Raw genomic sequence first — 27098 nt, forward strand, 5'->3', positions numbered from 1 at the left:
TAAGATTAAACCCAACTCGGCTCGGCCTGGCCCGACCATTCGAGCAGTAGGCCTAACTACAAATTGAACTCTTAACACTTGGAAAGGTGATGAGAAACAAGGAGAATTCCAACATCTATTAGACTCTTTAAAAGCCAAGTCTTAGAAATGAAATATAAGACGGAACAAGGTCACATCAAATAGACAAATTGAAAACGACTTCAAGAATAAAATGGCATTAAGGACAATCACGTGAGACTCACATGAAACCCACCATTTTGAATGATCCAAAGTCAGTTCAATATGTATACCAAACTCGTATAACACTTTCCCATTAAGAGGGAGCACAGCGTTTGGACTCTTGAATCTATCTCTATTTCCATATGTATAATGTATTAGTGATCGAAGTGATCGGATACTTCTTTAGGAGTGCACCTTCGATTCCACTTTCGAGCCCTTGATCAAGGTATTTAGTCCGTAACGCGTTCATTTTCAGCGTGACTGCGGTGGATGTGGGCAATCTGATCAAAATACACACATGTAATCTGAAATCATAATGCAATCACACAAACCAACACAAATAGTCCGAAAGCAATCAACGAACACAAACATTGCAATAAGGAATACAAACAAATTTCTCAATCCCATAAAACAGTCCTCAAGTAAACACCAATATCTTTTGTCATGACATTCTACATTCTCAATCACTTCGGTGACAAACCAACCAAATCTTAAGTTCTTAACAGCTGCAATTTCAAGCATAACTTTATGACCCAATAGCCCTAGAGGTCCTTTTGTCTCCTGTCTATAAACAACACCTAAAAGAAGAGTACATAAAGAAGAATCACATTAACAGTATACTGGTACGTACAGTCTATATCCCCCAAAAAAGGTCCGGCAAAATGATGTCATCAGCTCTGAATCTCTGGTGCTGTTGCAAGTCCTTCAACAGATCGAATTGATGGAATACTAGGTGGCAGTTGCTTCGTCACGGCAACCAGAATTTCTGCATACCCGACCACCCCGACTAGTATGTCTTCGTTGTCGGACTCGATCACCCACACATGAGTGGCCCTGTGAGACAACATCTGAGCCATTACTGCAGCTAATGAACTCGTGACCTTACATGTCAAGGGTGCACTTCTTCCCCTGTACATGCTCCTACTAGAGCCAAAACTCGGGCTTGTTGGATTGCTGAAGAACCCGATGCTCCTACTACTGAACTTCCTCAGCCGGTTCGACCCAACTCCATTGGCCATACCGTCACTGGGTCCCACTTTTGAGTTGATAAATTGACTTTCAGGAAGTGACCTTGGAGTCACGTTATCTTCAACCCCCATCACAAACTGACCGGCAGAGAGATTGGCTAAAGCCCATGCTGCGGCAAAATAGTCGCATTTCCACAGTTTGGAGGCTGAAATCTCACCAATTATCTTGGGTTCGTCATCTGGTGACTTCTCCACGACAGCAAGCGCTCTGGGGTCATGAGGTCGCTTCCCAGTCACTTCAATGGCAGGTGAAGAGGCATCCACAGAACTGTAGTTAAAATTGACAGCACCAAGGGATGAGATGGAGGAAAGGGGCAATGGGGCAAGTGCACCAAGGCAACCGATGAGGAATCTGAGGATGTCTTCTCTGGAAAGGCAACAAAACTTGTCACGGATAGAGGTGGTGGAAGATGAGGAAGGCCGGTTGGTATTGACAGCAAGATTGTTGCTGCTGTTGTTCTTAAGCCACTTGCCATTGTACAAAATTGAGAATCTTTTGCTCATGCCTCTCCACACAGTGCTCTTCGGGACAAGAAGACGCTTCACTCCTTGCTTCATCATCTCCAGTGCATCTATCAGTCTTCCACCCAAAAGAACAAAAGTCAAGAATACCTCAGCGGAACAGGCTACCTCATCACCTATGACTAGTATATATTTAGATAGCATATGAAGTAGTAAGCAACTGATCATTCAAAAAAGGTTACTTCATGCTCTCACGATTAAACCGGATGACTCCTCAAATGTAGTAAAGATCTATCGTGATGAGGGTAATCACCAGGAACATATGCAAGTCCTCATCAATGAACAAAAGTTCTCTTTTCCTCCATCCTTTTCCACATGCACAACAATAATTAAAGCTGCATTATGTTGTTCTTCCATACAGGTGAAAACTCAGAACCTTTAGAAAGGAAGAGATCTCCTATTGAGATTAGCCCCTATGACAACAGTTTTTCCCTCGGGGGTTAATACAAATAAACCCAACAGAATACTGGGGGTAAAATTTTCTTTTTTTTTCCTGGTTTGGGGGTTGTCACATCTCAAGCCTGGTCACCAACAGAACAGATTTAGCCCACCCTATAGATTTCCGGGCTTCTTCACTTTAGGCCAGGCTAGGCCCGAAATGGGGAAAATAAAGTAGTCAACTGGATCACTTATTCTCCTCTTGAGCTATAAGAAATACCAAGACAAGTAACTACAACATCTACCTTGACAGCCCGAAACCAAGTGGCCTATGGAGCTATTAACTCTTAATCCAGTGCAATATCCTCCAAAATTCTTCTTTACAAGTTTTACCCATATCGTCTTAGGCTTACCAAAACCCTAACTACTTTTGGACAATGTACAATTGCTCTCCATAATCCAGCTCCAATAAACATTTGTCCCGTCTTTCTTTCATGCTTACACCCAAAAGCAACAAATTCATCTAGTTGCATGATACATTCCTTTTATCCACATATGAATGTAGGACTGCCACAAACCATGCTCCCAAAAACATGCCTGTTCCACATTCTCATTAGTTTAAGGTCGCTTGACATTATACAAACCTTATTCTCAATTCACACTTCTCAATATTACACCAAATATCACCATCTCACGGTACGAAGAGCGCACATTTTTATCAGGTATAAGTAGTCGAATTAAGAAGGAGATGAGACTTTTCTTTTGAAGAAGTTTAGTCACAAATCTCAGGAAGTTGAATGCTGGCCAAAGGGCTTCAAATACATAACGCACTCATTGTAAAGAGTGTTGATCATATCACCATCTCACGGGACAAAGGGCGCACATTTTTATTAGGTATCAGTAGTCGAATTAACTAGGAGATGAGACTTTTCTTTTGAAGAAGGTCAGTCACAAATCTCAGGAAGTTGAATGCTGGCCAAAGGGCTTCAAATACATAATGCACTCATTGTAAAGAGTGTTGATCATAAGCAAATGCAACAAAACCAGCTAGATTCTCACACTAATAAAAAGCAACAAGGAGAACATCGAAGCACACAATTTCCATTGATGCTTGCCGCCATAACTAAGTATATAGAATATAAATGAATGCAAAACTGAAAGATCAGACCTGCCAATCCCAAAAAGAAACTAACAGTGCTTAACATAGCATGATTAAACCAATCACGATGGCTATCCAGGAAAAAATCGATGCTAGTGAGCCAAAAGGAGATCTAACCTTGTTCCAGGATCAACCAATTTCAGCAAAGAACTATTGGGGACAACAACCTCAGACACAGGGGTCTTCATGGCTCTCTCCTGATCTTGCAAACACTCACTCCTCGCCAAAAAAGTGACAATGTCAAGAGAATCCAAGATACCCACAAACCTCTGCTGCCTCATATCGGGGCTCTCAACCACACTTCCAGGCAACGATCTCCTCTTCCAAACTGGTATCCCTCCTTCCGTTGACACTCCGATCGCTGCTATCGCCGACTCGACTGTGTCTGTCTCAACGAACTCCGCCAGCTCAGGCTTCCCCACGGTTAAATCACCAACCACGTGGTATATAAACACCGAGGCCATTCCAATCAATCAATCTAAAAACACAGACAAATTGACCTAATTTCCTCAGTCCCGATTCAAATCACACGAAATCAAAAGACAAAAAAAAGCCTCCACAAATGGCACATCAACGCTCAGATGCAATTCCGATCTTTTTCCCTCTAAATTAAACCGAAGAAACACAGAATACCACTGCAAAAAATTACAGAATCGCATCATGGGAAAACCCACAGGACCTACCTCAGTGGAGTCAAACCAGCGGAGTTGACGGATCGGCAAGATGTACGGACAACGGAGCAAAAGATTCGAACTTTATCGGGATCTAGGTTCCCGCGATTTCTGGGTGGCCAGAGAAATTGGGCGAAACGGAATTCCCGAGGAGTCGCAACTGGCACCGGGAGAACCGGTGGACAGAGCACGAGTTATAAAAGGGAATGGAGGAGGATGAGGAGGAGATTAATGCCTGTGATGGGCAGGATCGGATCGATCAGGAGGAGCGACGATTTGGCCATTGGAGGAGGAAAGAGCGAAGGCCCATCACCTGGTCAAAAGTTTTCTACAGCGGGCATCGAATCAGCGTCGCTCCGGTAACATTCTCGCGTATCCTGACATGGAGAGGAGGGGGAGAGAGAGAGAGTCAAAGTTGACGACTCTGCGCGAGAGAGAGAGAGAGAGATTGTGGAGGAGACCGGAAGACTGTCAGATATCAATGAGCGCTGAACCATCTGCGCTATTTAGGTTTTCTTATGATTTGGTTGTCGGAAGAAAGAATGGCACTCCTTTTTAAAAGAGTTTAAAGCGCATGCCCCAACCTCCATGAGTTTTTTTTTCTTCACGTTCTGCGACTTTTTAAAAATATTATTATTCAATTCTTAAAATCATAAAATACAAAAATTCAGTTCAATAACACATCTCAATATTAATATCTTAACATTTCCATAAAAATTTCTAGGGTTCCGTCAAAGAATCAAGCAAAAATTTTAAATAAGAGCCTGAAGTGCCATCGTTTTATCAAATAAATATCGAAAATGGACCTCATTTCAAAGAATGGCTTAAAGTGCCCTCATTATTTTAAAAAAAAGGCATGATTAAAGATATTTTTTGTCATTTTACATTTTCTGAATTTTTTTCCTTTTTTCTAGCCTAGGCCCGCGCCGGCCTCAACAGAGGTAAAATAAATAAATATAAAAAATGAAAAGAAAAAAAAAAGGGGGAAAGTTTAGAAAATATAAAATGATCAAAATAATCTTGGTCATGCATTTCTTTGAAACAATTATGGCACTTTGGGTCTTATCTGAAATTTTTCCTTTTCATGCCACAAAAATCATAGTGCGGTCATCTTCGCTCTATAAAACTTTTCAAGAAAAATTTTCATTCGGTTTCTCGGCTTATCATAAAATAAGTACCTGCATCTTTTGTCCACCGTGGCCTATGAATCTGGTTTATCCCAAAAAAAAAAAAAAAAATTAATGTACAAGGTGGTTCCACCATTCTAATTTTGGAACGGGAATGTACTTATTGGATCCTATCTATGTGTTCTATTTGGAGAAATCTCTTTCCAATCGGCTCTTCAGTCGATTTGTGCATTACAAACATATCCAAAATGTAGTGATTACTCACATCTATACTTTACTAAGAATGTGGGGGAGATGCCGATGTCCGTAACTCACTAATTAAATGACTGTGTTCCAATTAAAGATGGCCTAATACCCAAAAAAAAAAGAACTCCAACTTTAACATCTGTCTCAATTATATCCAAAACTTTTTTTTTTGTCTCATAAAAAACATCCAATTTTTTTTTATCTCAATTGTCCCCGACTAATATTAAAATAAAATAATAAAAAAACCTCCACTTTAGCATATATCTCAATTATATCCAAAACTTTTTTTGTTCCCACTCCTTTTACTTTTATTTCAATTCTATCACCGTTCGTCTTCCATCCATAATCATCGTTAATTAACCCAACGTGGCTCAAATTTTCTCATCAAACTTACCAATGAATTTTCGAAATTCGGAAACAGCAAGTTTCGGGGACGACGAGATTTGAAATCATTCGTCCAAATAATCGGTTCTCCGCGTCTAACCGTTTTTTGGACTGTTGAGTGCAAGGAGAAACGTGCCATCTTGAGTGGCTTTGTGTCTTCCTGCAATAAGTAGGAGAAGTAAACAAGGGAAGAGAAGTTAGGGGTTTTTTATATTAGCTTTGCTAAGGTGTAATTCATTAACGATGTGAAAATACTACGTAGGATTAACTAACGGTGATTATAGACGGAATACTAATATTGGTAGAATTGTGACAAAAGTAAAAGTTCTGAATTTTTTATGAGACAAAAAAAAAGATTTAGGTATAATTGAGACAGGTGCTAAAGTTGATTTTTTTTATATTACGCAAATAGAATTTGGACAAAAGTAAAAATTAAGATTTTTTATTAGACAAAAAGATTGTTGAATATGAATGGGATATATAATAAAGTTTGAGTTTTTTTGGGTGTTGCACCAATGAAAGATAAAGCAAAACATAACCGGTACCTAAATGTCTTTGTATTTAAAATATGGTTAGTGGTTGACCTCGTGATTTTTTTTAATCTTTTGTTTCCGATATATCGCATTTGACGAACTTATTTTGTAAATCATAATTAACACTGCTAATAGATATTTAAGAATATCATTGGCATAAATGAAAGTATGTGAAAAGAGAAGAAAGAAATTGCCGCGACAACCCTACTTGCACTTCAAGGGCTGGCAATCTTTGTCAAGGTCTTGGTGAGGGTGGCCGGGCCTCACTAGTGGCATTGGGAGAGCCATAGGCCCTCATGGTGAGCATGCGCCTCATACAGCGCTGTTGCCGTCGCTTGCCAACAAAGGTCAGCCAGCTTTCACAAGGGCTCTTGCTGTTAGAAAATAATCAGAGGAAATGGAGTAACAATATAGTTGGACATTGAGGCGTGTAATCACTTTCTTCTGATTAATTTGCCTCACGAAATTGCTATAAGTTTCTGGCAAATTCCATTGAGAATACAACAAAGTCACTGTGGGAATCTTGGATAGCAATTTGAGTAAATCTCCTAAAACTCTCTGCGAAAAAAATTGAAAAAATGGTTGTCTCTCTTTTGAAGGAAAACAAAAGAATGAAAAGGAACTAATGAAAATGAACAGACTTGTCCATTTTATAATACGAATAGAACACGCCTCTTGGTGTCCGAACCGCCCATACGAACACATGCATTCACGTTCGAAAAAATCACAATTCGGACATGACTATTCGTGTGTGAAAACCGCTATTCAGACACAATCATTCATGTCCAAAAAATCACAATTCAAACATGACTGTTCGTGTGTGAAAATCAACATTCAGACACAACCGTTCATGTATGAACAATCACAAATAAAAAATAATGAATAAAATTATAGAATAATAAATTTAGAAATTCAACCAAAAAATTTGTTGATTAAGGCTTATTTCTGTCCACGGAAAGCAAAGTGCACTTATAATCACGCACCCACATACGTGTATGGTGAGGTCTAGCCCACCCACCCATTTCTTCATTTGAAAGATTATAGTAGCATTCTCATATTTAAAGTATCTTGCACTCTCTCTTCCCTCCTATGTGGACAAGGAACATGCCTTATTTGTTTGTCTTACAAACAAATACCAACAATTGCCTCTCACTCTGATCTAGATGAGGGCAAGTAAGCCCTCATATGCTCACGGAGGCAGCAAGCGGCGGCGCATGGGCAACCAATAGGGGTTTGGATTTGGGTTTGGTTTTAGGTTTGGGTTCTGGTTCGGGTTCGGGTTCGCTGCAGACAAGAGCCCGGTCGTCACCCATTGTTTGAAGCCTCTCGAAATTTCCTTTTGCTTGGGATGGGTTTGATCGGTGAAATCAAAGAGGTGAAGCGGTGATTTCGTTCCATGGAGTAGTGAAGTTATGGATCCATGATGTAGAGAGTATACTTCTATCGTGCGTTGGACGATGAGACGACTTCATAAAGGGGATTGGTGTGGTGGCTGACAAAAGTTACAAACTTGATGCGAAACGATGTATCACTAATGGACAAAATTTTGTTCTGCTGAAGTCAAATCAAAATTTTCTCGTACAAAATCATCTCTTTATGTCAACTTAGATCTTAAAGGTAGGAACTTTAGGATGCATATGATAACACTTCCGAAAGTAAATTTCTACTTCAGAAGTACTTCTAGAGCAGAAATTCATTTGGTAATTTAACTTTTGAAGTAGAAATCCACTTGGTAAAAATTTCTACTTCTAAGAGAAATTTCTAATTCTAAAATGAATTTCACTCCTCAAGTTATTTTTCTTCTAATTTGAGAAATTAAAAAAAATTACTTCTCAATTCAGGAAATGCTCCCTCCTCACCGTCTTTTCACTCCCTTATTACCCTATTTTCGACCATGCCCGGCCTTCGCTTGTCGTCGACCTCCGTTGCGGCCCCTTGCTAACCACCGCCGACTATTGCCCGTTGCCGCCTACCGACCGCCCCGCGCCACCAACCACTGCCGATCTCCGCCCACCACTGCCCATCACCACTTGCGACCACCGCCACTCGCGGTCAACCGCCGCCTACCAACGTCGACCTCCGCCGACCGCCAACCTCTACCGGCTGTTGCCCATTGCTACCCCCACTGCCAACCGCTAACCATCGCCGCCACGGACCACCGCCGTCCTCCCCCCCAAGCGTCGACCACAACCTCGCCCGCTACCACTACCGCCAGCCATTGATCGCCACCAACCACCATTGCCCGCCTACGCCGTCGAGTGGCCGTCTCCGGTCGCGGGAGGAAAAAATAAATAACATTTTTTTATTTTTAAAAAGTAAAAAATATTTTTTAATCATAAAAAATATTTTAAAAGAAATTTTGAAAGTTTAAAAATGAAGTAGAAATTTTCAATCATAGACAATAATTTTTCATAGAAGATTTTATATTAGTAATGTTTCAGAAGCATAAATTTTTAACTGTTATCAAATAAACTTCTCTGCTTGAAAATTGTACTGGGGCAACCGGACACTTTTCACTGATCGCGAAGACCGTACAATGGGACTTTTCAAAAGCTGGGAGTTTCCACTTTTTTACTTTGGCTTTGCTTCTTCGTTGGCTTTCATTAACGCGCCTTTCCACGGACGCTTTTTATTTTTATTTTATTTATTTTTTCACTTTTTTTGTTTGACACTTTGGCACTTTCGGCTCTCGAAAAGAAAAATAGATAAAACAATTTTGTTTTAACTAAAAGCTTTAACTCAATATTGAATAAAGTATGTGAAAAATTTAAGAAAACGAGAAATAATAAAAACCAAAGAGAAATAGGTAGAATTGTCATGGTGTTTCAGCGAAACTGAATCGACGACGAATTTTATATACCCAAAAAGATGTTCCACCGGAATTGAATCAATGATGAAATACGTTTCGAATGTATATTGATTGATAAGAGAATCGATACAAGATATTAAGAGTTCAATGGGCAGGAAAGTAAATGGCAAGGAATTTAAAGGTTCTAAGATTAGAGATAATTGTGATTAGCCATTTAAATTCAGAGAAGGTAAAGATAAAAATAAAATTGGAAAGAACGTTGAACACCTTTGATTAGCCATTTAAATTCGAGTTGGCTATTTATACCCTACAGTCGACGGCTCGATAACTTCATAAACCTATATGTTCTTACCATAAGTTATAACAACATTTATCCCCCAAGAAGTTACAAAATCCTAAAACAATGGCAATAAACATAACTACCCCTAGTTCCCTATTATCTAGTAACATTTTTAAGAAGTTATATATTCGAAAATATTGCTTCTCGGTGGTTACGTCACAATGTCAATGACTTCATCCCCAACGAGGGTTCTCGTCAACAAGTGATGTTTGTTAAAATAACTTCCTTTGGTAAGTCACCGTTGCCATTCAAGTTGTCAGACTCTTCTTTTCATCGATGACTGCCGTTGTTCACAAAAGTATGCTATTATGAGCTAAGTCTGTTATGCTATTATCGGCTAAGTCTGTCGCTTGTCAATAATAATCAAAAGTTGGCCATTCTTCGATGTCGAGCATGGTATTTCAGTCCTCTGATTGATGGGATACAGAAATATGCAGATATAGGCATTACTCGCATCTATGCCCTTCTAACGAATAAATGCGAGCAATATATATAACTCATTAATTTTTTAGCACACTTACGGCACATAACTCACATATTTGTAAAAACAAGTGCACTTGTCAAGGGATGATTATCATCAACGGTGGTCCTCATAATTTTTTATCTTTTGTCTCCGGTATTTCGGTTTTGACAAAACTTTTCTAGTAAATGACCGACTTGTCCATCCAGTACCCCTAGTTATCGAACACTGTATTCTAAGACTGTTGGCGTTAAAATCCTTCGACCAGGCCCAAGCAGACTTTTGAGTTTTAGCTCAAAAGGGTTGAAGCCCAAAAGGATTGCTAACGTACGAATCTTTTATTGAACTCGAGCTATTCGTTTTCCAATAAGGAGTTCCGAGTTAGTTTTAGACGAAAAATGTCAAATGCAAGATATGTTTATATTAACATCAAATGCGCAATACGGACTCTTGATGATTCGATAATTAACACGTTCGATGGTCCACCGTGTATGACAACCTCCGACGCGTTAAAACTTAGAATACGACGCCGGAATTGAATCGACGGGGCCGAACCAGATTGTAGGACACAATATTGGAATTGAATCGATGGCCTTGGATGGGGGAATGTAGGACACAATACCGAAATTTAATCGACGGTACTGGACATGATGGATGAAGGGTACAACATCGGAATTGAATCGACGATACTGGACACGATGAGCAGATGCTGGAATTTAATCGACGATACCTAACTCTGGATATGAAACTCGCCGGAATCGAATCAACGATGGAAATCTGAAAGCTACAGCAAGGCTAAAGGCTAAAAGCTAATTGAAAAGATAATGATTTATTTGTTATGTTGTGTGTGTGTGTTTTTTTGTTGTGGCTGACGCAAAGTATTTATAAAATGGCTTAGGTAACCGTCGAACGGTTATTTCCTTTAGCTCTCCACTTTCTATTCCACTTTCGACACGCCTTCCTATCTTTCGACGATTTATCCTGATGTCATCATCGACGGTTTCCTACTTTGCATGCCATCTTATGAGGTTTATCTCTTTTTCGCATGTTTTCTTTCTTGCTCAGAAAAGAATGGCGCCAAAATTTACCATGATACGTGGCGTTTTTTCGACTAATCTGTATCTAGCTCCAATACATCTCTCCATAGTTGACCATAATTCCCTCACGTGCTCACCACGCGTCTCCTTGGATAATTTTTGATGTAAACAAAGACATTACTAACATAAATGAAAGTATGTCACGAGAGAAGAAAGAGATCGCCGGCGCCACCTCCCCCACTTATACTGTGAGGGCCAGCAATCCTTGTCAAAAGTCTCAGTGAGAGTGATTGGCCCCGTGAGAGCCGCGGCGTTGGTGGTGGCAAGTGGCCATGCCACCACCAAGTGCCAAGCGCTCTTGCCCCTCACCCAAATTCTAATGCGGACTAAATTTCAACTAGGTCGGTGGGAAAAAATGATTTGCTCGGTTAACTAATAAATAGGTTTTCAAATGGAAAAATGAGTACAAATAAGTGTACTAAGAAAAAACAATTAAACAACCAAAAGGATACTTGCGCAGAGGGCCCGCTATTTGAAAGCTTATGCAATGTGGTATAAGTCTCATGAGTCGGGTAAGTGTAGATATCCTTAGACTATGTAGGTAGTGCTGACTCATAGCAGCATACACGCAGTTGATAAGATTTTGAACAAATGACCTTTAATTTATGAGCTGGAAATCTCTTGACCTTCGGGTCTCGTCACTACAATCAGTAGATTTCCACATTATAATTGTATTACTCCACATTTCTGAGATGACAACTTTTCTATTTTATTGGTAACTTCTCGTTTAAGATATGTGATTTTGACTAGTAATATTTTCAATGTGACAGCAAGTTGGCACCATCCCCACGTAGATGGGGACATCGATAATATAGTAAGTGGAACATATGGGAGTGACTAGTAGCCTCTTTCACGTGTTTTGTGTGTTTTGACGTTGAGCATTTTTCTCATTTAGTTATGCATGTTAAAATTAGTTCTCACATTGGAAAAGAACTACTAAAGAATCGATATTTGTACATGGCCACATTCGTGTTTATAACATTTGTCATAATCATTTTTGCAAGCGCAAGGGTTGGATTGTCATGCGAGTTCAAAAGGATCAAATTGTTTCTAATCAAATAGGACAAGGACTTTCAACCAAAAAAAAAAAAATAGGACAAGGACAGATTTGACAAAAAAAAGGTTTGAGTCCAAGTTGAACATTGATTAAGGTGCCGTTTGCATATGTTTATTTTTATTAGCAGTAAGATCAGTTAACTTGCCTTTAGTTTATCTAAATGGTTCTTGACTAAAAGCAACGTTTGGTTACCCCTGGTAACAAAATATCTATCATGTTTAACTGTTAGTTATATTTATTTACATTTTGTCACCATGTGATACATTTATCATTATTTACATATTTAATGGACAGTATAAGATCAGACCAAAAAAAAAAAGGACAGTATAAGATGGAGAAGCTAAAGCAACTATCACAATTGTTGTAAATTTTAGTGCAATGCACATTCAAACCAAGATGATTTCATTAACCGAACTTTAAGTTAAAAAAAAAAAGCCAGAAGAATTTCGAGGCAACTTTTTGTTGTGATTGATTTTGAAGGAGGAAATTAACAAAAAAAGTCGTAAATTTATTGCAATTATGCTAATTTAGCCCTAAACTTTTTTTTGCCAATTTTTTTGGCCAAATTATTTTTTCTTCAATTGAGTCATAAATCTTTTGTAATGTCAATTCAATCCATTTAGTAAGCCGGAGTTGACGTGACAATTTTTTAATAATATTTTAGTATTATTTTTTTTTCAATAATTTTTTTTGTCTTTTGTTTTTAGGGTTTGGGCCGGCAACCTCCAGATGGCCCCTAGGTGAGGGCGGCAACCCTTGCCAGTGGTAGGTGGTTGCCTGCCCAAACTCTAAAAAAAGATAGAAAAAATTGTTCAAAAAATATAAAAATAATTTAAAATTATCACGATAGCGTCGGCCTGTCAAATGAACTAAATTGACATAATTGCAATATTCTTAGGATTTTTCTAGTAATTCTCTCGACTTTGAAGATAGTTTTAAGAAATCTCAATTGTTCTCTAGGAAGAAGAACAAAAATGCACGTTCTTATATGGAAGTAATTAGTGGTCATTTGACGTCAAAATATTTTATTAGTTGATCTAGAATTATAGACAGATGGAATCACTTTTCGATTATAATAACCACAAATATTCTGATTCGCAATAATAGATTATGTTGGCTTTTGTTTTCGTTTTGTTTCTTTATAAAATAAGCGGGCACTTTCACGTGAAAAACTGTTTACTTTTGCTTAAAAAAACAAATAAAAACTGTTCATACAATTACAATCGAACGGTCTCCAAGATCTCAGAAACCAATTTTGACATTGCCCCTGCAACTATATGGATGAAATTACGCACTCACAAAGTATCAAAAAAATTCTAAATCTTATTACATTGATATCAATTCAGTTCTAAACTTTTTGATTAGGTCAATTTAGTCTTAAATATTTTATATTTGTACCAATTGAGACCATTTAGCCAATTTTGTCTGAAAAAAACTAACGTGAAGGTCAATGTTCTACTGTGCAACCAGCGATGATGCAGACATTTTAAATGATTTCTTAAAAAAATTGAATTTTTTTATTTTCATTTCACTTTGGCCGGCAAAAGTTGCTAGCCCCAGCAACCCTCGCCCACCGGCGGCAAGGGCCGCTTCGCCCAGAGCTAGTGCCTAGAAAAGGCGAGGCCACGAAGGCCTTGGACGAGGGCTTCGCCACTCCACCAGCTGCGGGCGAGGTGGCCCTCACCCAAGTTTAAAGAGGGTAGTGACCCTCGCCGGTGGCCGTCGAGGGGTTGTTGGCCAAAATGAAATAAAAAAAAGAAGAAGAAATTAACCATTTAATTATTTTAAAATATATATTTAAAATGTCCAGGTCATCGACGTCCTCGTCTATTTAGATGGCTAGCATCCACATTAGAAATTTTAGGCCAAAATTGGCCGAATAGAGTCAATTGGCATAAATGCAAAATGTTTAGGGCTAAACAGGCTCAATTAAAAAGTTTAGGCTTAAATCGACTCAAATGTAATAGATTTAGGACCTTTTTGATACTTTTCCTTAACGGATCTCTAGAAACTCTGAATCGTTCCACTAAATAGATATATGTGTTTATCTTTTTTTTTTTCGATTCATAATCGCATAATCAATTAGAATTTTATAGTATCTTCATATCCTAATTTTTCTTTTCGGGTTTCTAAACAGAGCACTCGGCTTTTAAGTCCGGCTAGCATCTTTTACTCATTTATATGAAGTAACGGATTCGTTCATACTTTCGAATTACAGCAACAGCCAACAAAGAAGTCGCATCAAATTCTCCGGGCCTCCATCTCAGAAATCATTTTTTGGACGTCGCCATGTAAAATGATTGTGGGTTGGATTCGTGCATCACTCAGGTTGGAACCATAACAAGCCCATCAACACCCATTAGCAGACGCAAAACAACCTTTAGAACTAACGTTCAGAAGCTGATTTACTACAACAACAAAAGTCAAACACTCATAATACCCTTCCTAGGAAAAATACCTAATCCTAGGAAGCTTGTAGTTTCATGCCAATCCAAACAAGAGCACACTCCTAGAAAGAAAGCAAGAAACCCCAGTAGAAAAACAACACTAATCAATCATTGTAGTCCTCACAATTGATCTTGTCCATGATCTTGGCCACCACCGCCGCACACTCCCTCAACAGCCTGACGCTCCTGTTCAGCTTATCACGCTTCGCCGCCACCGACGGCGCTTCCTCCAGCATCTTCTCGATGCCGCCGCCATTGGGCCCGATCAGCTCGCCCACGATCTCCGCCTCCATCTCACTGTTCACCAAGTTCTGCATGTCGAACAGCAGATGCAGTGCCATTGAGTCGACTATCCTCCCCAGCACGATCTTCCAGTACGCGGTGATCCTCATCTTCAGATCGAATGCGTCCTGAATCTGGTCCTTACGATCCCTCAGGTTGGCCACGTCGACCTCCCCGATCGCCTCGAGGTTAATGTTGCTAGACTTTGACCTGCGGTTGATCGCGTCCATGAATTTGTTCTGCTGGGACATCAAGTTGTTCCACTCCAACATGTACTTAGGGTTGCAAGTGTAGTCCGTGAGCTTCTCCATTTCGACGTTCTCCATCATCCTATCCATCGCCTTCTCCTTCGTCTTATTGATCAGATTGGACGCTGCTCTTCTCATCGACGACTGAAGCTGAGGATAATTCTCTGAGTGTCGCATCAACACCCGAATCACAACTCCCTCGATGTAGTCCCAAACACGGGCCACAAAGCTTGGCGGCTTGCTTGATATACCCTTCACCTTCCGCTGCAAAAGGGTGAGAAAGGCGGTACGAGGGAGGAAGTTAGGGAGTCCGATCCCTTTCGGGGCTTTTTTCCAAACCAGGTGGAAAAAACAAACTAAATACCAAATCAGGTGTTGACTTTTTTTATTTACCAAATTAGGTGTCGCTCGGCAGTCATAATGCCGAGCGACACCCGGCTCAGCGATCACACTTGCCGGTCGGCGGGGAAATGTTGTCTCCCCACCCGCTCGGCACTTATAGTGCCGATCGGGCCTGCCGCTCGGCATTTTTAATGCCGAATGGCCACCGCTCAGCATTATGGATGCCGAGCGGCGGTGGGCCGCCATTGAGCACTTGATCCGCCATTTTTAATTAATTTTATTTTTCATTTAAAATATGAAATAATTTTCATTGATTAACTTTCCATCTAAATTTGATTCTGTACATTTAATTGTTTATCACATAATTACATGAAGATATAGAATAAAAAAAATAAAGAAATGTTTCAAATTTCAAATTCCAGGTTTCAAGTTCATGTCGTGAAACCTACATGTGAAAATCCAATTTTTTTTTTAATCCGAAACCTCCCCTATGTACTCTGAATTCTGAAATCTACTATGTTTTGACCGGTTGGAATTGCGATGAAAGGTAAATGTGTTGTGCGGATAGAAATTTCGAGCTTTTGGTGGTACAAAAAAAAAAAAGATAAATAGGTTATAGTTGGCATGATTCGAACAAAATTTATGGCTTTTTTGAAAAAGTTAACTAGCAGAAACTATTGAGATAAAAGAAGTGAAAATTAAGCGAACGACAACACAAAAGCTGAGCAAAGGTCACGGCGTAACGTGAAACGTGATTCTGATGGTGGTCATAGGCTATGGGGTGTCCCATGCTGTAAATGTATCTCGTACGAAACTTGAATTATGCCTAATTAATGGTTACAAGTGTACGGAATAGAATGTATACTGAGTCATGGTGGTTATGGGCTCCGGGGTGTCTCATGGTGGTTGCATGTTTTATTATATCTCTTATTCCGGATTTGTTCTTAATGTTGATTACGGGTCGAGATTGAAGGCCATTAACAAGGCTCAGAGAAACTGGTTTGGGAAATCTAATGCACACCGGGGGCTCGACGAAATGTCCAAACCAATATTCAATCTTGAAAAGGTTGATTCGAGGTTTACTAATTTGATATTCATGTTTTTGCTTTTGAGTTGGTTCATGTTGATGTAAATAAACAATAGTTTGGTTTAATGAATTAAAATCAGGCTTCAAGTTTCATCTCATGAAAACGACATGTCGAAACCTTTTTTCTTTTAATAAATCTGAAGAAACCTCCCATGTGTGCTCTACATTCGAGATCTCGCTAATCGTTCGACCGATCCAATTTTTTGGATTTTACTCTGAAATAATTATCCCAGCTTATCTCATCCATGCAAATGCTTTTTGTCTATCTCTTCCATGTCTTTTCATGTTGAGACACCCAAGAGGGGCCGAAGGGCCATTCCGGGATGATGAGAATCTGAACTCTCGAGCAGACTTCAATTCGAATTCAGATGTTTTGAGTTCCTTTCCTTGGATCTTTCTCTGTAGTCCGTGGTCTCCTCAACCCAAAATAAATGGCATCTTCCGCCCCCCGAGCGTTGTCTCTCGAGCATCAGGGAAAGAAGAAAGTGACCCCATTTTTTTCCTACTACTGCGGCCAGCCTGGGCAAAAGAAGAGGTTATTTCTTCTATAGGGTATTGCGTGATCATGTCGAGTGATGCGATGTCGAGGAGTGATGGCCCTATCAATGCTCTTTGGCACACTATAGAGCACTAATATACTAAAGCAACATCCATTATTCGTGCTCAATCACGTGAATTTCTTCAAATGCCTAAGGAGGGAACTTTTTTTTCAGGCTATAGATGGAAGGTCCTAGCAGTGGTAGGTGCCGGAGGCATGGTGGTGATCTTGACTGCGATTTAGTGCGAACTATCACATCAATCGGTCGAACTCGAGTGTCGTGTTGCAATGGCTTAGGCAACTTTTATGGTGGAAAGATTGAGACATTCAAGGACAAAACGAGAGATTGAAACCGGACAGAGAATCCTTAGTTATATTGCTTGTTTGTTGGCTGTATTTGACATTGGAAGAACATTAGGTATTTGGAATCCTAAGAACCTCCGTTTCCCTTGTGATTTTCAAAGTTGGAGCCCACTTGCCATGTTGCCCCTTGGACGTGTCTTCTTCACATGACAATGTCCAATTAATCTTTGTAATCTTCCTAGTTATAAATAAATGCGCTTTGTATACAAGTTGATTGACTAAAATAGGATTGCGCTTTTTTTTTTTTTTTTTGGTGACCCGGGGAACCCCCGCACGGCCGGCAGCCCGGGGGTAAACCCCGGGGGCAACACGTGCTAGCCACCACACACGTGCCACCGGGTAAGTCACCCTGCGACGCCCCTGGGATTCGAACACTTGACCTTTTGCGAGAGGAAGAGTGCGCGAACCAGCGGCGCCACCCAGGTGGGTGGTAGGATTGCGCTTTTTTCACTTCTTCTTTCACTAATAAATTCCCTTTCATAGTGTTTAACCACTTCCTCCTTCGTCCGTCAACCGCGGACCTCGGCAATGGCTAGTCGTGCAGCGATCGGCCATTACGCTGGCTGGTGAGCTCGATGCTCGGGGAATTTTCGCAAGACCCCTTGGGCTTAATTTCCCCAAGAAGGAAGAAGGAGACCGTAGCTGCGATTAGTTTATCCCCGTGGGAGTAAGACCGTCCAATAGAGGAAGAGGGTGAAAAACTAAGAAAAGGCTCAAGACGTGAGTGTCGATGGTAGAGAAAGAAGAAAAGGAAGTGGGCACGAGCACAAAGAGCGAGTGGACCCACGTAGGTGTGCTTTGCTAGCTAGGAGGGGCTGAAGGCCGATTCCGGGCTCCGTTGGTCGGGGCCCATTTCTTTTTGTAAGTTAATCTTAATTTTTTTTTTCTAATTTTTCTCGATTTGTAAAAATGATTAAGAGTTGAGTAAGAGAAATATAATAAAAAAAACATTCACTCAATTAAACCAAATTTAAATACAACTATATCTTCTAGTAATTTGTAAAAAGAAAATTACACGTAATAGTGCCCTAATAACGACTATGCACAAAAGTACATCAAGGCGAATGTGTAACAAATTTGATATCTCCGGTGGTGTAGTTTTCCTCACTATAATTCGGATGATACGGTGTCATTGTTGTCCTCTTGGTCATATTTATAATGTCGTTGCTAATTTGGCCGATGTCCCACATTGGATTCCCTCTAGGTCACAACGGGATAACGGTTGTTGGAATTTATTATTATTATTATTATCATCTTCAAAGGTTGTTGGATTGATAATGCTAACAATGCACCGACGCATTGCTTTCCACGCACCACATCCATTCTTGACTTATGATGTTAACAAATGTTTTTTTTTTTTTTTGGAATCTGTTGACTGCAATTGGTGCTCACATTGTACTCTTGACTTGGGCTGAAAGATGCATTACTACTCCCATATTATACTACTCTAATTGTTTGTGATGACAGTACAAGTTTCCACTCGCTCACTTATACTTTTCCAATAATCATTTGATCTTCTTGAATGGAGATTAGTGTTTTAAAATTGCTCCATCTAATGTTTTTCTTCCACCATCCTCTTTTGATGCACGGGGTTTACGGTTTTTGGTGGTACAACAATTTTTAAGGTTTTAGTGATGAACAAAAAAATTACGTATTTGTGTTACCATGGGCACCGTTTCCGTGGCTTTTTATTTTTTATTTTTTGGTGTTTTATTCAAATAAATAAAAATGGATACGTGTGGAAACACGACATATAATTGCATAAGATATACAAAAACACGAAATCTTCATAATAGATAACAAGTTAATTGCAATTACATGTACTAACGATGTCGTCTTCCTACATGACCTCCTGTTCCGCAATGAGGTTGTCTCCATTGATCGGGAGGCCTAGTGTCATACCGACGAGAACGAGGGTCCAACCGAGTAGGATGTCTCGATGACGAAGGCATATCTTGTGAAAATATGCCATACCCTTCTGTAGGAGAGACTGGATAAGAATGAGAGAAATCGGGTCCATATTCTGAAGGAGAACTAGCCGGAATCTGCGGATGTTGATCATCAAATGTTCCGGCGAACCGGGTGAACCCCGCATCGAAATGCTGGCTGAACCCCGGAGTGAACTCGGGAGCGAAATCCGTTATATGATATTCCATAGAATACGGGACGACATCATCATATGTATGAGCTCAAGGATTTCTCCGGGTCGGGTGAACGATCTCAAGGGGGTCATCCTCCTCGTCCGGCCCAACGGGTGTTCTTTGTGAATTCTTTGGTTGAGGTGCTGGCATCATTGTTAGCCGCCGCTCCTCATTACGGGCATATAACATTGCCCTAGCTATCGTCCTCACTTCTTCCCAAGCTTCGGGAGATGGACCGACCGAATTCATGATATGTACGATCCGTTCGACGCCGTCACCCTAGTAATGATATCAAAATTAACAAAAGTTATCAATATATCAATAATTTATGTTACTTAAAATAAGTAGTGAAATAAATTGAAATTAAAATGCACGAACCGTTGAACCCATTGCAGCTCCCGCAACAGAAATCCACTTCCTTGTATGTCGACGGAACCACTCCATATATCCGGAATGAAAGTGGAGTGTTTTCGTTGAATGTCTACCCTGCACTATACGGTCGGCACGTCTGTTCCACAAATCGATCCACCGTCCGTGCTTATTCTCCCAATCGGTCTTGGGTGGCGTGTTATCAAGACCATGCAAGCCACTATGATCGTAAGGATTCTTAGGTATTGGCTGCTGCAACCGAAACTGCCGAAGTACACGGTCTGGATAGTGCCACTCAACTATCCAATGAGAGATGAGTGGGACTTTCGCCCTCCGATAGTTTTGTCCGTGAAAGCAGTAATCTGGTACATCTTCTTCAATTTCGTCATACGGCTCCCAAATAATCCGTTATCGTAATAAAATATATGAAATTACACCAAAGCTAAATTTAAAGATTAACATGATATTTAACCCACTCGTTGCTATCATTACTTACATCATCGGTCCCCATTCGATCAAATTGGTAGCGCATATGTGTCACAATATGCGTGGGGACGTCGGTTGTAGTTCGGCCTCGACTCCAGTGCGAGAAACATAAAACTTTAGATTTCATGGCGGAGATTCAAGACAAGCTTAACTTCCAACCTACTTACCGTAAAATCTGGAAGGCCAAACAATTGGCGATTGCCAAAGAATTTGGCGGATGGGATGAGTCATATGGTAGGTTGAGGAGGTACATGAACGCAATGATGAAAGAGAATCCAGGTTCTCATTTCGTGATCGAGGAACGCATGGCTGAGGATGAGAGCTGCACGGTTTTCGATCACATGTTTTGGACTTTTAGGCAAACAATTGAAGGTTTCAAAAGTTGTCGGCCTGTTATATTTGTCGACGGTACTTTCTTGTATGGAAAATACCGAGGAACGCTCCTTTGTGCGGCCTCACTTGATGGGAATAATCACAATTTCCCATTGGCATTTGCTGTGGTTGATAGGGAAAATGTTGACAACGGGCGGTGGTTTATGAATATACTGCGGAGATATGTCACCAGAAGGGATGATATTTGTGTGATATTAGACAGACATATCGGGATTCAACAAGCAATGCAGACGACACGGTGGCGTCCTCCACATGCCCACCATAGATATTGCATTCTTCATATTATCAGCAACTACAAAAAATATTTCAAAAATGCCGACGGGATAAAACATGTTCAAATGGCGGGTAAACGTTGAATTTCGAGAATTCCCACCTCAAAACTTTTTAAAAAATTTTACTATAATGTCTTGTACCGATTATTGTTGTAATGTACAGCTTACGCGAATCAACGACGGAAGTTCGATTTCATCATGAGCCGAATTAGGGAGGTCGATCAACCCACAGCTGAATGGTGTGATCGGATTCCAAGGGAGAAATGGACAAAGGCTTATGATGGAGGGAAGAGATATGGGTCGATGACCACAAATTTGGTTGAATCGGTCAACGGGATGCTGAAACCCGTTCGTGGTTTGCCAATAACAGCCATGGTGGAAAAGATATTCTACCGGTTGTCTCATTATTTTGACACGAGGAGAACGATGTACACGATGCAGAAGGCCAACCAATGGCAATTTACGCAAATTGCAGGTGAAACGCTCCACAAAAATAGCGAAAAGGCAAAGAGGCATTAGGTAAGATGTTTCGACTACGAAAGAGGGATTTACGAAGTGAAAAGCGCACGTGATAGAACTAGAGGATCCGGGGGCAACAAATACAAAGTGCATCTACACGAGCGAACATGCACATGTGGGAAATTTGAACAGTTGAAAATTCCTTGTTCTCACGTAATTGCGGTATGCCAACTACATGCAATTGATTACACTAGGTTCGTAGATGAATGCTATACGTTGGACAAAACCCTTCGGTGCTATCGGTACATGTTTCATCCGTTAGGGCATCATGACTACTGGGATAAAGCTAATGAGTTGCCATTAGTTCCAGATTCAAGGCGTATTAGGAAGAAAGGAAGATCTCGGGCATCTCGGATACGTAATGAGATGGACTAGAGAACCCCGAGCAGTAGCGATTCGCGTAACCATTGCACGAATTGCGAGAAATCGGGGCACAACAGGCAAACATGTGCGCACAGATCGGCCCGGGATTAGATGCCGGTTGTGTCAATTATGTAAAATAGTTTGATGACACTTTTGTAATGTTATAATACCGCTCAACGATCATATTTATTACGTTCATTTTTTTAGTTGATTTTCATATTACATGTGTAATTTTTTTTTGTGACATTACAATATCTCAATTGTGCGATATTTCATCATTTATGTGTACATATAATTACTTAATTAATCTACGGCCAATAGTTTCCTACTTTGTGCACATATAATTACTACATGTAATTGCACACATACACGTCGTCGGAGTATCCCTTCCCACCTCGTATGGAGCCAAAAAACTTGGGCATCATGGACTTTTCAAATGCAAAAAGAGAATAATGCAAACTGAATTAATCAAACCCGTGAATGGCGCTGCAACGCCCCCGGTGTGCGGACGCAACTGAAGCTACGTCTGCACACAATAAGGTGTAGGGGAGGCCTCCCATAAGTGCTGCGGTGCCATTATTGGCATTGCAACGTACTACTTTTCTTTCTTTATTTTTGTTCATGCGGTGCCATTATTGGCACCGCAACGTACTTGGTTGGGGGAGGCCCCCCCAACCAAGTACTCGGTTCTGTGCCAACAATGTAACATGACCTCTCTCTCTCTCTCTTGCAGCTTGTATTGGGAGGACCGCCCCCCGCCGCGGCTTTGCAGATCCGTGGGGGGTCTTTGCGGGGGGGCGATCGGCTGCCGAGCGGGCCCCCCCCCCGCAGCACCCCCACGGGTCTGCAGAGCCGCGGCCGGGGGAGGGGGCCCCCCCAAATACGAGCTGCAAAGCCGGGAGGGCCTCCCCCAAATCTCGCAATATAAATTGGACGGGAAGGAATTCAAAGTTGGAGCGCAAAAACGAAGTTAGTCCCGGTTATTTTTCTCTTATTCTTAAGTGCTTCGTGAAAGAAAGGAATGACATGATGGATTCTCTCGTTCAACAAGACCGAGCCGCCGAGCGCGGCGAGTACCCCCCTGCCACGGCCGGGACGGGGATTCTACGTTCGTGGCGGTGAATCCAGCGAAGGAAATGGTACGCATACTCCGGCCGTCCTACACTTTTCGTCGCTAATTTCTCGTAAAGGTTCACTCGTTATCGTTGTTTTTCACAACCATCACAATTTTTGTTTCCATTTTGTGAGAATTAGGTTGATCGGTTTTAAAGGCCGTACATTTTTAAATGCCTAAAAATCCAAATAAGGTTTGAGGTCTACCCTGATTTTATGTTCGTGCGGGCGATTGTCCGCCTCCAATGCGGAGATACTGGTTTTGAGGAGACTTTGATCTATTGTAACGATTGTAAGGAATACGCTGTCCACCGGTAAGTTCGCCCCTCACACCCTCTATAATTACATCACATAATGATACATGTGCATTCTCGTATGCATGCATGCAAGAGAATGCTCGCTGTTAAAAATTTGGAATGTCGGCCTCATTTTTTTTTTATCTGTTTTTCAACTATTGCCTAGAGACCGTAGTTTTCCATGGGGAAGTTCTTTGGTTCTGCGAGGATTGTCAACCCGAGATTGGAAAACCCGACACGAATGGGGAAGGCTTTACTCTCACGGGGCGGAAGAAGAAGAAGAGGAGGACTAAGAACCAGAAGTGGACGAGGGTGAAGAATGGAAGAAATAAGAAAATGCTCAAACCATGAGCATAAAAGGGATGAGGAAAGAGACGACCTCAATAGCCCCAAATCATTATTGTCTATCTACCTCGGGACTTTTCTTGTCCCCGCTTTCATATATTCCAACCATCAACTGAAAGCATTTCTCTAACAACATCTATTTTGCTCTACCCACCCTACGCTTTCTAATCAATTTTAAGTGGGAAGAAGAGCGGTTCTAGTCGTTCCGCGGTCACTAATCTCCTCAAGATTCTTCCTAAAACGTAGCAAACATCGTATTCGGAATCCATCTTATATCGCTCCACACCCCGATTTGTTGTTTAATACGAGATTACTCCAATCCACGTAAGCTAGACAATGACTTGAACCCTAATAAGCTTTATGGTCTACTCAAAAAGTCAACATCGGCTCGCGAAATTTGCCTCTTTTCAAGTACTAAAATGAACTTCGACCAACCCCCCCAAAAAGATAAAAGACTGCCTTAATGTCCTTTCGATGTAAATTAATCTCTTCAATATCATGTACATTGAACTTTTTAGTTTGTTCACCAGCCATGTTTTTTTTGCTCCACTTACACAAGAAAGCACTTCGGTAACTATTGATTGACAAAACATGATTAAAATAAAATAAAAAATTACAAATTGCATGTTCTGAAGAAACCATTCTTTGAATAGCCGAAGAGGCATCTTAGTTTCTACACCATCTTTGATTTTCATGCATAGTCAAAAGCCAATAGTCTTGATGACCTTTTTTTTTCTTTTTCCTTTTTTTTTGGATAATCCTTTGCTTGGTTTCTCGGAGGCCCGTGCAAGTGATGAGAGTCTCATTCGACAAGAGAATGCCTTTTTATTTTTTTATTTTTTGCGCCCCTCCTCATTCAAACATGAGGCATGAATATCATATGCTTTCGTGTGATATCGGTGGCTACATACACATACATAATTATAAGAATTCTCGCGACGCGCCGAAATCGCTATGCCCTTAATCCACGGGTTGTTAAATCAGCCGATTGCTTATGAGACTTCTTAGTTTGTCGCGTGATTTTTTTTTTTTTGTTCGGATGAATTCAAGCTTCAGCCCTAGCTAAGAGTTTGGTTCCCTAAGATTAGTCAATTACACGTGAATTTTCGTAATCACCTAGCCCTTTGGAGTGCGAGGATACCCTTGACCCAGTCCAAATGCATGCACATACGAAAATTACCTTTTTGCCCATTTAGCTTCCATCATTCACATATCAACCCAAGCTCACTTCTCGGGAATGACCCCCTTTTCGTCTTTTTACTCTCGAATCATTCCCTCTCGGTGAGAGAGACGTTTTCCGTAAACAGGGGATATTTCCATATCATCCATTGTCAGCACAATTGCACCCCCTAAAATTTGTCCCAAAGCACCAACATATCTTACATTGTGTGTCCAATGTGTGGGGTTGGGGTGGGCGCGGGGTTGATGCGGCACCCGCTCGGCATTGTCGGTGCCGAGCGGGAGGCGCTCCGCGAGGGGCGCCACCGACCGGCGGTGTGACTGCCCAGTCGGGTGTCGCTCGGCATTATGACTGCCGAGCGACACCTGATTTGGTAAATAAAAAAAGTCAACACCTGATTTGGTAATTAGTTTGTTTTGTCCACCTGGTTTGGAAAAAAGCCCTCCCTTTCGCCTCTTCCAGGACCTCCAATTCCTCCAAAAGGAAGTTGGTCGTCAGGTCATTCTCAGGACAGTTTTGGAGCTCATCAGAGAATTGGTTAAGCATCTCCACTAGCCTGACCGTGCAGTGCATGTTCTTCTCTTCCGGGTACTCGTCGAACTCGCCTCTCAGCAAGACTTTCCTCAGCGACTCCTTCGCCAACCCCATGATCTGCATGAAGGCCGTCATAGCCTCAGCAACCGAGAACAGATTCTTGGGCATCCTCTTAAGCTCAGTGATGTTCGCGTTCAGTTTGTCATTGATCTTCTTGATGATCTCCGGCAAACACTTGGCCATGATGGTGGCTTGTATCTGCGTCAGCTTCTGCGCCAAGACTGGCACACCAACGATTGACTTGTCGATCTTGCACAGCAGAGGGTGCGTGTCGAACAGCTTCGCCTCTTCCAGCCTCGCTTCTTCGTAGGACTCTTCACCAATCCTGTTCCTGACACAGACATAACCAAGCCCTATATTGACATCATCGGCAGTCACCTTCTCAAGCAAGCCCTCCGGAGCTTTATCAGCCTTCGTGACGACAGCCAGAGTCCTCTTGCCTGTCTTGTCCACCATCTGCAACATAAAAACGAATTATCGTATAGACTCATTTCCTTGAGTTAAATGAATTATTCGAGTATTCAATTGATATGGGAGCCATGCGTGTCTAGACTATAGAGCATACTTACCTGCGACATCCTTATGGACTCGCAAGTGGAGAAGTCGACGGTGGCGGACAGGACATTGAGGATGATGCTCTCCTCAGGCCTAATGTACTCCATTATCATCTCTGAGATCTGCTCGTAGATGTTCTCGGGCTGGCCGTGCACGGGCACTCTCGTGATTCCTGGCAAGTCCACCATGGTCAAGTCAGGGACGCCGTCCTTCTTGACAACAAGAGTCAGCGGGGCGTTCGATATGCCTTTGCCAGAGCCAGCGATCTCGTCGGTGGCGTCATTAATGGCCTCGGAGATGTTGTCCTCATCAGTGGGGACGACCTTGCCGTTGAACTCAAGGTGGAGCTCGGGGTCGGCACAAGGGTTGTCCTGGAGTCGCATGATGAGAGGGACGCGGGTGCAGATGCCTTGCCCCCGGGGCAGGTTGATGCCCGCAAGGGACTCGAGGACACTCGACTTGCCGGAGGACTGGTCGCCAACAACGACTATCGTGGGGAGCTGGATGCCCTCCCTCATGACCATGAGGTTCCGGAGCCTGTCGATTGCGTCGAGCAAGGGGCGGATCCGATCATTGTAGGAGGCGGCGAGGGGCGCCGTGCGGGTGACCGGCAGGGGTTCGAGTTCAGGTTCCAGGAGGACAACAGCCCGGTTGTCACCCATTGCGTGCGGCCTCTTGAAATTTTTCTTTTGCTTTGGATGAGCTCGATCGGTGAAATGAAAGTGGTGATTTCGTTCTGTGGAGTAGTGAAGTTATGGAATCATTTATATAAAGAATTACTAGACTTCTTTCGCACGTTGGAGTATCAGATGAATTCATGGAGGGGGTTAGTGTTGTGGAGGAAAATAATTGTGCAATAATCACTTATTTCTAACCGTAGATCCATACATTATTACTGTGTGTTTGTATAAAATACTCATTAATTGAAAAATTATAGAGTCACAAATAATAACAGTATTATCAAATTATCAGGATAGCAGCTTTAATGTCGTGGATGGATAAAAGCGAGAAACTTAATGCGGAAGCCTTTGTACTCCAGTGGAGAAAAACCATGTTGTACCAAAGTCACGTCACATGATCGTGTAACCTTAGACCTTAAAGGTAGGAACTTTTACTACAGTTTGCCAAATAATTT

General features: G+C 41.4%; 2 protein-coding genes and 1 long non-coding RNA gene across 3 annotated transcripts; 1 reads left to right on the forward strand and 2 right to left on the reverse strand.

Moving 5' to 3' along the window:
- Nucleotides 1-560: 560 nt before the first annotated feature.
- LOC115748410 (CBS domain-containing protein CBSX6) lies at nucleotides 561-4410 on the reverse strand. Its single transcript, XM_030684885.2, has 3 exons — nucleotides 3990-4410; nucleotides 3424-3784; nucleotides 561-1827 (listed from the first exon to the last, which is right to left on the reverse strand). Exons 2-3 carry the CDS (start codon nucleotides 3768-3770, stop codon nucleotides 891-893), a joined length of 1284 nt encoding a protein of 427 aa, XP_030540745.1. The 5' UTR covers nucleotides 3771-3784; nucleotides 3990-4410; the 3' UTR covers nucleotides 561-890.
- LOC125315433 lies at nucleotides 2601-3556 on the forward strand. Its single transcript, XR_007198690.1, has 2 exons — nucleotides 2601-3274; nucleotides 3343-3556. It is a non-coding gene; the product is annotated as an uncharacterized LOC125315433 (long non-coding RNA).
- Nucleotides 4411-14395: 9985 nt separating the features above from the next.
- On the reverse strand, nucleotides 14396-26711 carry LOC115731026 (dynamin-related protein 4C-like). The gene is made up of 3 exons (XM_048280389.1): nucleotides 25978-26711; nucleotides 25261-25864; nucleotides 14396-15324 (listed from the first exon to the last, which is right to left on the reverse strand). The coding sequence occupies exons 1-3, from the start codon at nucleotides 26623-26625 to the stop codon at nucleotides 14582-14584; spliced, it is 1995 nt and encodes a 664-aa protein (XP_048136346.1). The 5' UTR covers nucleotides 26626-26711; the 3' UTR covers nucleotides 14396-14581.
- Nucleotides 26712-27098: the final 387 nt, after the last annotated feature.

This window comes from Rhodamnia argentea, chromosome 6 (assembly GCF_020921035.1).
Source record: "Rhodamnia argentea isolate NSW1041297 chromosome 6, ASM2092103v1, whole genome shotgun sequence".
Classification (NCBI taxonomy): domain Eukaryota; kingdom Viridiplantae; phylum Streptophyta; class Magnoliopsida; order Myrtales; family Myrtaceae; genus Rhodamnia; species Rhodamnia argentea.